The sequence below is a fragment of the Falco cherrug genome, chromosome 10 (assembly GCF_023634085.1).
Source record: "Falco cherrug isolate bFalChe1 chromosome 10, bFalChe1.pri, whole genome shotgun sequence".
NCBI lineage: Eukaryota > Metazoa > Chordata > Aves > Falconiformes > Falconidae > Falco > Falco cherrug.
Window position 1 is genome coordinate 15,890,121 of NC_073706.1, and position 12,919 is coordinate 15,903,039.

A 12,919-nucleotide genomic window follows, 5' to 3' on the forward strand; every position below is an offset into this window, starting at 1 on the left:
GGGCCCAGCCACATCATCTGGCGATGGTGAGGGCACAACCACCGCATGCTGACCCCACGGCAGCTCCAGCATTTGCCTCACAGGGCCTGGAGCACTCTGCTCACCGGGCAGCCCTGCTGCGTGCTGCAGCCAATGCTCTCACCAGCCGTTCCAGCAGTCGCAGCATCCCTGGCCATCCCGCAGTGACTGGCATGGCAGCAGGGTCTCTTCCCTGGCTCCAAGCAGCCTGGTGTGTGCGGACAACCCTGTGCCCCCCATGCTGGGAGAAAATCACCCTCTCCTGAGATGCTTGGGCATCCCCATGCCAGGTGTCCCCACCATTGTTTGTCCCCTCCTGGGGTACGCAGCCTAGATCTATCCCAGCACGTAGGCTGGAAGCCATGGTCATGCCTGGCTCTGGTGGGTGCCCACCATGCACAGCCACCCCAGCTCCCAGCAGACCCCCATCCTGGGAGCTGGGCACTCTGAGCCCTGCGCAGGATCTAGCAGGGTCCTGCCAAGCTCGGCCTGGCTCATAGCCCCCGTCCTGGTCCCCACGGGCTCATCCCGCGACTGTGGCAGCCAAATCCAGGCCTGGCTCCCTCCAGCGTTATAAATAGCCGGGTTGCGGGGAGGGAGCTCTGCTCCCCAGGATGGGGGTGCCCCAGGGGCAGCAGGTCCCAGTGGGTGCTGGCTGGGAGGGACTCGCCGAGTGCTGGGTCTGGGGGGTGTGAGGGCTCGGTGCTGGCAGCTTGGCCCGGCAGGCTGCCATGGGGCTGCCATGGGGCTGGTGCTGCAGGAGGTGCAATGAGCTGTGCAGAGAACGGCCGGGGGGGGCTGGCGGGTGCCTGTAGCTGGGGGAGGGACGGGGGCTGCCTGTGCGAGTGTGTGTGCAAGACATTTATAGATCACGTGTGAAACTTGATCTCCCCGCAGTGGGCTTAGGAGGAGAGAAAAAAGATAGAAGTATTGTTTTTAAACAGATTTTTTCCTTTGTTTTTCTTTTTTCTTTTTTTTCCCCCCTCTCCCCCTGCGAGGGCTGCGGCCGCCTGGTGATAAAAGGCCGGGGCGGCCAGAGCTGGCTCAGAGGGAGGAAATGCCGAAATTGCAGCATTTCGACTCGGCGGCGAGCGCCCACTGACCCATCCCGGCAAAGAGCGGCGTCGCGGCCACCCGGGCAGCGGTGGTGCATCCCCACCCGCAGCACCCTGCTCTGCCCCCCCCCAGCGCCACGGGGACCCCCACGCCATGCAGGCGCTCAGCCTTGGCCTCGTGGCCCTGACCTGCGCCACGACGGCACTGTGCGCAGCCGGAGCCCAGCGCCGGGCGCTGGAGGGGGGCAGCCGCCGGCATTACCACCGGGTGCAGCACGGCCACTGCAGCTACACCTTCGTGCTGCCTGAGGCCGACCCACCACCCTGCCCGGCTGCCCCCGCCGCCCCCAGCCCTGCCAATGCGCTGCTGCAGCGGGACTCACCGGCCGGCACCGTGCACACCGGCCACGGGGCCACCCAGCGCCTGCGGCACCTTGAGAGGATCCTGGAGAACAGCACCCAGTGGCTGCTGAAGGTAGGGTGCGGGGCGGCGGGGGTGCGGGCAGCAGGGTGGCACGGGCAGGGGTCCCAAGTGTGCAGCATGTCCATAGGGCTGCCTGCTCCAGCTCCCCGCCTGCTCCGGGCTGCCGAAGGCAGAGCTGGGTGCCAGGGGCTTTCACACCCACCCGAGCAGCAGCATTGTGGCCAGGTCAACGTCTGCAACCTGGGCCTGATCCTGGCCCATTTGCACCAGGAACTGTCTCCTTGGAGGGGCTGGGTGCTGCAGCTCATGGGTGCTGCAGGTCACCAGTGCTTGCCACTGCAGCTGTATCCCTCTGCCATCCCTGCTCCTCGTGGTTCCAGATGGGCTGGCATACCCTGGGGCTCAGGGCTCCCTGTTCTGGGTCAAGACGGGGCCTTGCTGGAAAGCTCTTGGGAAGGGTTTTTGCAGGTGGCAGAGTGAGGGACCTAAGGGCAGGGGCCACCAAAACCCCTCCAGCTCCATCGTTTTCCCACTTAATGGGCTTTGCAAAAGCTTCTGGCATTTGGTGAGACTTTGAGCGGGACCTGTGGCTCTTGGGTGGCCGTGCCACACGTGGGCAGGTTGCAGGGGGCAGTGGGGTGCCACACTAGAGGGGCTGCATGCCAAGGGGATGCTCCCCACTCTGGCTCGCCCCATCCCCACTGCCTGAGGCAGGAAGCAGCATTTCCTTCCTGAGAGCTCACAAGCGCCGAAGGAGCCCTCATCTGCGGCCAAGCACGGCCGCCTGCGTCAGACCCAGGAATAGCTCCCAGCCGGCTTGTCCCAGGGGACACCTTCCTGGGGGTCCACAAACCCCACACCCAGGCGAGGCAGCAGCAGCAGGACCCTGGGTGCCTGTGCTGATAAGGCAGCAAACAGCTTGTCCCCAGCTGTCACTGACCCTCCAGCTGAGTGGCATCAACAGCCCAGCCACATCCACGTCGTGGCAGTGTCCCACTGGGGTGCAATGGGACCTGTGTGCCTCTGTCAGTGGCACTGTGAGATGGTGTGTGTCGAGCCCCCGCAGTGTTTGGGGCCAGGCTGGAGCCAAACACACCAAGCAGGGGTCCCGGGGCTGGTCTGTGCCAGCCACGCTGCTCAGCGAGCCTCCCCTGGCCATGGGGGACAGGGCAGGCATCAGGGACATGCAGGTCTGTCCCCTGTCCTCTCTGCCATCCGAAATGACAAATTCCTCAAAAACTGGGAAAACACTGAGCTATGGCTCCACTGACAGCCAGCCTGGGTTGTAGCAGAGGGACTGGCAGAGCCAGCTACCACCTGGCTGGTGGCAGCAAATCTCCATTGCTGCAGGACCTGCTGGATCTGCTGTGCATGCACAGCCCTGGGGTCCCTGCGCCCAGGGATCCCTGCACCCTGAGGTCCCTGTGCCCTTGGGGTCCCTATGCCCTTGGGTTCCTGCAGCCTGGGGGCCCTGCACCCTTGGGGTCCCTGCACCCTGAGGTCCCGGTGCCCTTGGGGTCCCTGTGCCCTGGGCTCCCTTTGCCCTTGGGTCCCTGCATCCTGGAGTTCCTGCTCTGGGGTCTTTGTGCCCTGGGGTCCCTTCTCAGTCATCCCTGTGCCCTGGGTGCTCAGGCCAGCTCTGAGCTTCCCTCACACAAGAGCAGCCTTTGGGCATGGCTGAGCAAGGCAGGGGGCTAGGCGTCCCACCAGAGGTGCACATGGCCCTGCCCAGGAGCAAGCAGCCACAGGCAAAGTGGGGTAGCACATCTGGGCAGCTGTGGACAGTGATGCCCTCCGCTGCAGCCCCAAGGAACAGAAGGCAGTGGGGCACTGGGCAGCCAGGACCCCATCCCACCCCATCCCATCCCACAGCGTGGCCCTCTCCATTTAAAGGCAGCTTGCAGCTATTTTTTTTTCTGTTGTTCCTTGGCTTTCTTAATTTAACTGGAGCTGCCCAGGGAGGCTTGTTTTGGTCGGACTCCAGGCCTGAACAAACAAACCGGGGCTCAAAGGAGGCATCGGGTTTGGGGACAGATTGTAAACAACACAGCATCCCTGTCTGCTCTGCCCTGGCATGGGGACGCCACTTGGGCTTCCCAGACCTCCTGGGCACCCCCAGCACCCAGCTTCCCCCAGGAACCCCATCTGCAGCACTGGGGTGCTGAGTCCCCCTCCCCACGTGCAGCCCCCCATGGCTGGGAAGGGCAGGGATGTGGTGAGGACCCAGCGCACAAGGACACGTGGCTTCTGCTCGCCATCCCGTTGGCCGTGTATGTCTCAGGAGGAATTAACTTTAGTTCAAACACAAACATTCGGTGGTGCCACTGGGTCTGGGGTGGGGGGGGGATTAGGGTGGAATGGGGTCCCCAGCGGGGCAGGTTGGCAGCTCTGGGGTGCCTGTGGCACAGGGGCTGATGCTGCTCACCCTGGCATGGGTGAGGGGTGCAGGCGGGGAGGGGGCTTCTCCCATGCCTGGCACAGGGCCCCCCCCAAGCTGGTGCTTGTGGGCTGCTTGGAAATGCTAGGGCAGGATGGGGACAAGGACAGTGGAAGGATGCAGCTGCAAGAAAGCAGCACAGGATCATCCAGCTGTGGGCAACTGGTCACTGGTAGTGAGACAGTGGGGAGGGTGGGGTCCCTCCTGCACCAGGGCAGCATTTTGGGGTGACCCAGAGCACCACAGTCTCCCCTCCAGCCCCTCTGCCCTTCTCAGGAAGGGATGAGGCTGGTGGGACCCTCCCAAGCCCAGGTGAGCCCCGCTCACCTCGGCATCTATGTGGTGAAAGGGGGGTGATCCCATGTTCCCTGTCCTCTGCACAGAGCCTGTCCCACTTGGGTCCTTTGCGCCACCCATGGCCGGGGACGTTGTGTCCTGCTCCAGCCCCAGGTGCTCCCAGGGCCGGGAGCTGGGGCTCCATCTTGGGCTGCGCTCAGCCCTCCCCGTGCCAGCCTGACCTTTTTCATGGGTATGTACTGCCCTCGGGCTCAGAGATATGTTTATTTAAAAAAGAAAAAAAAAAAAGAAAGCAAGATTAAGAGGGAGAAAAGGCCTCCCAGAGCCCTGTGAAGCAACAAGATTAACGACGTGGTTAAAGGGAAACTCTCCAGCAATCACTCAGCTCAGTGAAATGTTTTCCAGACGTGGCTCTCCGACCTTTCCCCGCTTCCTCCCCGCGAGCATGTTCCCGTGAGGGAAAATCCCCAGGGAAACGGGGTGCAGGCATGCTGACCGGGATGCCCAGCCCTGGGACCCTCCTGCCCTCTGTGGGTGCTTGTGGTGGGGCAATAGTGTTATCACTGCCCGGTTCTGGGGAGGAGGGAACGGGTCCTCACTGCTGCCAACCAGATTTCATCATGCACAAACAAGTGCAGAGCAGCGCTCTGGCCCGCTGCCTGCCCTGCTCCTGTGCTGAGCATCCCGGCACTGCTGCCTGCTTGCTACACTGCCCAGAGAGCAGCATCCCAGACCCGTGCTGGTCCCACCTGGTCCACAGTCCCAGGAGATGTGCAGGGATGTGGGGCTTTGCCGGCACCAGCTGGGAGCTCAGGCAGGGAGCAGGATCCGGGCAGTGTGGGGACAACAGGACCTGTGGGGTAGATGGAGCTGGGCAGCCCCCACCCCCTCCTGCTCTTGGGGGCCGCTTTCCCACCGTGGGCGGCAGCACAGCCCCTTCCGCTCCCTGCGGCTCCCGCCAAGGGACCATGCCCCCAGCGAGGCCGTTGCCCCAGGAATGGGAACCTCGTGGCAGGGCCGCCAGAAATAGAAAAGCCTTTGGGAAAGGCGGCTCCCCCATGGGCTGGGAAAACGGAAGCGACATCTCAGCTGTGTCCGCAGCCAGCTTCTTCCCAGCCCCGAGCGATTCCCTGTGGCGAGGCAGCACCAGGCTCCAGACACCCACCTTCCCCAGCCAATGGTGCCCCCCACCCTCCATGTCCCCAGCCCTGGGAAACCAGTGCCCAGAGGCTGGCAGCTGATGCCGATGCCAATGCCGATGCCAATGCCGATGCCGGGCACTCCCTGCCCAGCTGCTCAGCACAAGCCACCCGGGCCAGGCAGCAGCCCCAGCTTGCCAGCACACCCGGGCGCACACAAGCCCGTGCCAGGTCCCAGCTGGCTCCACAGCCCAGGAATCTTGGCAGCCGGTGCTTGAGGGGGCTGCCCTGCTGCGGTGCAGCATGTGGGCAGCTCACTCAGTCCTCCCGATAAGCTTCAAAGGGCCCCGGGATGGGTCATTCTGTGCCGAAACACTCCCAGGGATGTGTCAAGTGGTGCCAGGCTTGGCCAGTGTGCTGGGGGAGGACCTGGCAAGCTCCCCAAATGACCTGCCGTATCCCCACTCCCCTCCACAGCTGGAGAGCTACATCCAGATGAGCATGAAGCCGGAGATGGCGCAGCTGCGGCAGACGGCGGTGCAGAACCAGACCGCCACGATGCTAGAGATCGGCAGCACCCTCCTCAACCAGAGCGCCGAGCAGAGCCGCAAGCTCACGAGTGTGGAGGCCCAGGTAAAAGGGTGGCTGGGGTGCACAGCACACGTGTCCCCATGTCCCCACCACCCCTGGGACTGTGGTGGGTGGCATGGTTTCTCTACTGCTAAAAGTGGGGCAATTCACCACGGTGATGCATGGTTTAGTGCCCCAGTGTATGGAGGTACTGGGGTTGTGTGCCAAGAAGCGTGAGCCCGGTGACATCTGGGGACATGGGGTGGCCCTGGCTGCTCACACCGACACTCCCCTCTGCTGCTGGGGCAGGTGCTGAACCAGACATCACGCATCGAGATGCAGCTACAGGAGAACTCCCTGTCCACCACTAAGCTGGAGAAGCAGCTGCTGCTGCAGACGAATGAGATCCACAAGCTGCAGAACAGGAACAAGTATACTGGGCCTGGGGTGGCTTGGGGACCCCCACAGCCCCCGGGTCCCTCCCACCCCAGAAGTGCGGCTGCATTTTGCTGGGGGGGGCTTGAACTCCTCCAAGGGCTGGCTGGGGTCCCTGGGGCATTGCCCAGCCCCAGCACAGCGCCCCAGGCTTTGGTTTCCCCTAGCTAAGCACATCCCAGAGGTGCCAGGCGGGGTGTGATTTGGTGGGTGCAGCAGGGGATGGGGACAGTTCTGGGTCTCCACAGACATCCTGGGGCACAGCAGCTGGAGCTGGGTCCACTGTGCCACCCACTCCCTGCCCAGCTGCTGAGTGCAGACACAACCCCCCATCACCGCTGCCTCCCCCTTTCAGCATCCTGGAGGTGCGGGTGCTGGAGATGGAGACGAAGCACCAGGCAGAGCTGGCGGGGGCCCGCTCGGAGAAGGAGAAGCTGCAGCACCTGGTGAGCCGGCAAAGTGGCACCATCGAGGAGCTGGAGAAGTCGCTGCTGGCTGCCAGCACCAACACCAGCCTGCTCCAGCGCCAGCAGCTCCAGCTCCTTGAGACGGTGCAGAGCCTGGTGCGCCTTGTCTCGCAGGGCAGAGGTGAGCCGGCAGTGGTGCAGGCAGGGTGCAGGCAGCAGAAGAGCTCCTCGCCCTCCCGAGAGGGTGCCAGGGTGCTGTGCCAGCCCCTGTGCTCAGCTCAGGTGTGGGTGACTTCGCCCTGAAAATGAGCCCTGCATCCCAGCCGGGGAGCAGGTCCGAGCCCCAGGGGAGGGTCCGTGGCCCAACGCCGTCCCCAGCTGTGGCAAATCCCCAGGCTTAGGCTGGAGGCAGCCCCAGCGCAGCACGACCCCTCACCCAGCCCTAGGGAGACAGCACAGAAAAAAGAAAAATAATCTGTGAGCACAGAAGTATCCAAAGGGAGAGGGAAAGAGCAACAAAACCAGGCAGGGCTGCGGGACCGGTGGGGTTTCTGCCGTCTCACCGTCCCCTCTGCTGCAGCCCCACTGCCGGGGCAGCAGCAGCTCTTCCAGGACTGCGCTGAGGTGCGCCGGGCGGGCATCCATGCCAGTGGTGTCTACACCCTCCACATCACCAACCTCAGCGAGCCCAAAAAGGTGAGCATGGCCTGGAGGGAGCACCTTGGGGTGCTGCTGAACCCAGTGCCACCCAGTGCACGCTGGCCCTGGAGCAGAGTGGGTGTCCCTGTTGCATGGCAACCCCATCTCCCCTCACTGGGGCACTGCCCCCCACCCCATTTGCCCATGAGGGATGAGGTGTCTCGGGGGCTGCAGAGGGGGTAAAGGCAGCAGCTGCCAGGTGAAGGCAGGGCTTGCACAGCCCTAAATTGATTTTAGAGGTACCCCCACTGATGGGTGCTGTGCCCCAGCCCCTGCCCACAGAGGGAGGAGAGACCCCCCAAGCCAGACACTGGGCATAGCACATGCTCACCAGCCCCTCAGCAGCCTCTAGCACCCATGCAGCACCCATGCTGGGCTGCCCAGCCCTTTGGAGGTGCACCCAGCTGCCCACCCCAAGCCAGCCCTCATCGCCCCGCTCTGCAGCCCACCCTGGCTCTCCCCACTGCAGGCATACTGTGACATGGAGATGGACCGAGGGGGCTGGACAGTCATCCAGCTTCGTGCCAACGGCAGCCTCAGCTTCCAGAGAAGCTGGAAGGAGTACAAGCAGGTCTGTACCTGCCCAGCAAGGGGGACACCCTTGGGGGCACCCTGTGCTTACCCACCCCGTTGCTCCCCCAGGGCTTTGGGGACGCAGCAGGCGAGTACTGGATGGGTAACGAGGCTGTGCACCTCCTGACCAGCCAGGCACCCTATGCCCTGCGCATCGAGCTGCAGGACTGGGAGGGCGGCCAGGTCTATGCCCACTATGGGAAATTCCAGCTGGGAAGCGAGCAGCAGCTTTACAGGTAGGAAAGAGGAAATGTGGGGGACGGCCGCCCAGCTCACCCCATCTCCGGCTGTCCCCAAGCCCCACAGGCAGCCATGGCCATGGGCAAGAGCTGACTGTGGTGCCCCAGGGAGGTGCATGGCCCTGGAGGGGTGCAGGATCACACGGGGCTTTGCTGGGAGTTCCTGGTGGGGTTCTGCCTAAGCAGAGCTCCCTCCAGGCGTTGGAGGAAATCACTGTGCCACCCGTTCCTCCTCTCCCTGGGCTCCTGAGAAGCAGATTTTCAATGCACAGCATTGCATCAGGGCAGTGGGATTTCCCATCCCAGCTGGCAGCCCAGCATGGTGCCAGCCAGCAGCCAGAACACTCGCACTGTGGCTTGCTGCTTGGGCAAGTGGGGGTGACATGACCATGGCCACCAAGTGTTCCCAGGGATGCTGGGCATCCCCAGGCTGCTACACCCGTGTCCAAGGAGGGGTGCTGCGCTCCTGCTGCCAGGCTTGTGAGGATGGTGTATGCGCCGGGCCCCTCAGCACAGCCACAGGCAGGAGGGTTGGCAGCTGGGTGCTTTGGTGCTGGGCTGGAGATGGGACCAGACTCCAGAGATCCCCTGCACCATGCATCCTGGGCATGCACCAAGCTGACCCCAGCAAAGACGATGGGAGGAGCCTTGGGGAGGTCTCCCCTGCCCCAGTACAACATGGCCTCCACCCTTGGGGACCCCAGGACAGGCCCTGCAAGCCAGCAGACCCCAGCCAAGCTGGAGCTGCAGGATTTCTGCCTGCATCCCTCCGCACCAGGCCTTGCTCAGCATGTGGCACCCATGGCCTTTGACACCCCCCCGAGCAGGGCTGAGGGGCTTTGTGACCCGCCCCCAGCAGCAGCCAGCTGGCACTGATGGTGGCCATGGCCATGCGGTGCCGTGCTGGGCGGCAGGCTGTCGCTGCAGGACTACAGTGGCACAGCCGGGCAGCAGAGTGGAATGGCGCTGCAGGGCACCCGCTTCAGTACCCGTGACGCCGACAATGATAACTGCCTCTGCAAGTGCGCCCAGATGCTGTCGGGAGGTGAGTGGGGCAGGAGACCCAGACAGCACCCATGGGTGCCCACCTGGGATGCCACCCTCCCACCCCGCTCCTTCCTCGCAGGCTGGTGGTTCGACGCCTGCGGTCTCTCCAACCTGAATGGCATCTACTATCCAGCCCGGCACAACATCCGCAAGCTCAACGGCATCCGCTGGCACCACTTCCAGGGGCCCAGCTACTCCCTGAAGGGCACCCGCATGCTGATCCGACCCACCAGCTTCTAGCGTGCTGGCAGTGGGGCAGCACCGTAACCGGTGCCAGCCTGGCACGGAGAGAGGGCTCCAGGAGAAGGGATGGTTGCAGGAGACTGAGCCCTCCCAGCCGCCGCAGGGGAACTTTTCCCCCAGTTATATTTTTTACTCTTGTTTATCCCATCTTCCAAGAGCCTGCACATTAAGGACCAGAGGGACCCACAGGCAGTGACAAGGGGCTCTGGTGCTGCAGGAGCTGGTGTGGGGGCTCTGCCTTGAACCAGCCCCTCTGCAGTGGGCTTCGGCACATGGAAACCACTCGATCACACCTCGGTTTCTCTCCCTGTCCTGCAGGGCCTCCGATTTTTGTTCTGGGGACAGGGGTCCAAGACCTGCCGGGCCCCCCTGCACACTCAGCTGGGCTCCAAGGCACGACAGGGGCTTTGCCTTATTTTTGGGCATTGCAAAGCGCCCACCATCCCGCTTTCCCCATGGGATTAGGGGAGCTGGAGAGGATGGGTATCCTCACGAGTGCAAGAAGCCAGTGCCATCCCTCCTGCCCAGGCATGGCTGTGCAGGGGGATACAGGCCATCCCCTCTGCCGTGCATGGCCCAAGCCACTGTCCCCATGCAAAGCAGCACAGGCACTGCTCCTTGCAGGATGGGACTGAGCGCCTCCAGCCCCCAGGGTGCACGAGATGAGCAGGGGTTGTCTTTGGGGACCCTGGGGGGACCAGCCCTAGGCTGGAAGGTGCTCGCTGCAGGGGGGCTGCACTGGCAGGGGCAGGCAGAGCCCCAGAATGGGCAGGTTAGGGCTGAGGGGTGGCAGGTGGGGAGGGGGCTGCAGTTTGTGATGGGGTTGGGGGGTGGGAGGTGGTGGGAAAGGTCCTGGGAGTGGCTTTCAGGAGGATCTGAGCTGGGGCAGAGGAGGGAGGAGATGGGCATGCAGGAGGGGGAAGTGGGGCATGGGGCAGGGACCTCTTGCCCACGGTTGCATTCAGAGAGCAAACCCACGCTGAGGGCACTTTGGGGAGCAGCCTGGGAGGAGCAGGGTGCAGAGCAGCTGGGTGTCCAGCTGGGGCCCCCCAGCCACCCCCCCAAATGGGAGGCTGGAGGCACTTTTATTTTTGTACTAAGACATATTTATTTTCCAAGCATCAACAGGGCATGAGTGGGTGGGGTGTCCCTGCATCCCATCCCCCCAGGGCAGGCATTGATCCCCTCTCCTCAGCAACTGGGACAAGGGTGGGCAGAAGGGCTGTGGGACAGGGCAGGACAGACAGACTCTGAGCATCCCAAGGGGACCCTGAGCCCTGGGCAGCTCAGTGCATGGGTGAGCCCACAGGAGGCAGGGCTCAGTGACAGCCTGTCATTGTCACCCTTCTGCAGGTAGTCCTGTCCCCCTACAATCCCTGCCCCCATCTCTCAGCCCCATTGCTACCGGAGGTCCCCCGCAGCCCAGTGGCAGCCCCCCGCAGCACCCTCACCCCTGGGAGACAGCGTTACTCCACTGGGTCCCCAGGTCACCTGTCCCCCTGGTACCCAAGCCCTGGGGACCAGTGGCAGCTGCCAGGGAGCCACTGCCTCCATGACACCCAATTATCCCTGTGTCTCCCTCCCCAAAATGGGTCCCTGTCACCCCAGGGAAGTGGGTGGGTGGGTGACAGCAGAGACCCCGTAGAGCTGAGGAGCAGAGGTGCCGGGAGACCACCCGCTGTCACCTAACCCAGCCCCACTGTGGCTCCCCAGGGACAGGGACAGTGGGGTGAGGGACACAGGGACACGCTGTCCTCCCCGTGGGGACGGTGGGACCCTCTGGCAGGGTGCTGGCACTGGCACCAGCTGCGCCCATGGCAGCGGTGAGGCTCCTGATGCCCTGCCCTCAACGCTGTCCTGAGGCATTCACTAATTAACAGTGATTAAAGCACGTGACGTAGTTGGCACTTCCAGAAGATGCTCATAAGTGGGGTTGTGCGGAATAATTAAAAAATGGAAAATACAGGGCGGGGGGGCTGCCTGGGAGCCTCGCCCCACTCCGGGTGAGCAGCACTGCAGGCAGCAACCAGCACAGCACAGCCGCGGCCCCCCGCAACGGCTGCACCTGGGCATGGGGCCCCGTGCCAGGTGGGGGGGCGGCCCCCACCCCGGGGTGCTGGGCCTGGCTCCCAGGCTGGGGTGCTGCCGGTTTTCTCTCTCCCAGCTGCCTGCCTGCAGCGCCTGCCTGCACGTGGGGCACCCATGGGAGACCCCAACATGTGGGGTGAGGGCGACGGACACCATCCCCTGCCGTCCCTCCTCCCTGGGAATAACAGACGGGCTCAGCTGTGGCTTCCCACCGAAACCGGAGCCACCGAAAGGCAGCTGCCAGGGAAAGCGATAGGGAGTGCTGGGGCCACCCTGCTGTGCCCGGCAGGGACATGCGAAGGTGGGGGCATTCCCTGGGGGGCACACGTCGCCTCAAAGCATCTGTGCCGGGGTTTCATGCAGGCAGCCCCAGGGGTGCAGGGTCAGAGGAAGACTCTTGGCTCAGGATCATGGTTCCTGCTATCTGTGCATCTGCAGACATGCATGCACACAGACATGCATGCACACAGACACGTGCACAGACATGTGTACACAGAAGCATGCATGCACATGAGCATGCATGCACATGAGCATGCATGCACACTTGGATACACATGCACACGATCATGCATGAGCACACAGGGCTTTGGATGGCCACGCAGCCACGGTGGGTCACAGGACACCAGAGCCGAGCTGAGGGTCCACAGTGCCTGGAGGGCCACGCTGGCTGCTTGGCCCCAGGCCTGGCAGGGGCCGGTGGGTGCCCCCCCTCTCCTCAGCAATAGCAGCATATTTAGACCAAGCCCTGGGACACGCCAGGCTGAGGAATCCAGCAGCACAGCCGGTCCCAGTCACCAGCAGGGATCCATTACCCGCAGAGCTTTCCCCCAGGGTGAAGCCTGTCCCCAGGTGGGTGCCTGGGGTCCCTGTCATCATCATCACCTGGTTTCCGGCTCCTCGGGGAGGCACTCAGCACCCCACACGCCATCATTAAGGATCCCTTAGGTGTGCGCTTCCTCCCCAGCCCACTTTGTCAGTCTGACTCACGGGCTCACATCATGCCTTCATCCTGCCACCGCATCCTGCCACCGCATCCTGCCACCGCCTCCTACCACTGCATCCCAGGCGGCTGGACCTGCCTGGACCCACAGGGACCTGGATGGATCCTGCACCCTGTGCACTGGTTCTGGGCAGAAACACACAGTGCAGCAGCCAAGCTGGGTGGGAAATACTTCATCCCCATGAGGGCTTTTTGGGGGACCTCAGGTGCTGGGTGGAAGCACTGGTCAAGAGGAGCCCTGGTGCTGC

At 63.6% G+C, this 12,919-nt stretch overlaps 1 protein-coding gene across 2 annotated transcripts; it reads left to right on the forward strand.

Moving 5' to 3' along the window:
- The first annotated feature begins 938 nt into the window (after nt 1-938).
- On the forward strand, nt 939-10,371 carry ANGPT4 (angiopoietin 4). 2 transcript variants are annotated; one of them, XR_008734301.1, is made up of 9 exons: nt 939-1,548; nt 5,848-6,003; nt 6,250-6,371; nt 6,731-6,963; nt 7,363-7,478; nt 7,951-8,052; nt 8,186-8,290; nt 9,208-9,338; nt 9,420-9,553. XR_008734301.1 is itself a non-coding variant. In XM_055723018.1 (9 exons), exons 1-9 carry the CDS (start codon nt 1,228-1,230, stop codon nt 9,578-9,580), a joined length of 1,509 nt encoding a protein of 502 aa, XP_055578993.1. In that variant the 5' UTR covers nt 939-1,227; the 3' UTR covers nt 9,581-10,371. The 2 variants fall into 2 exon arrangements, 1 of the variants encoding a protein (XP_055578993.1); XM_055723018.1 differs by having other exon boundaries at nt 8,124-8,290; nt 9,420-10,371.
- The last annotated feature ends 2,548 nt before the right edge of the window (nt 10,372-12,919 follow it).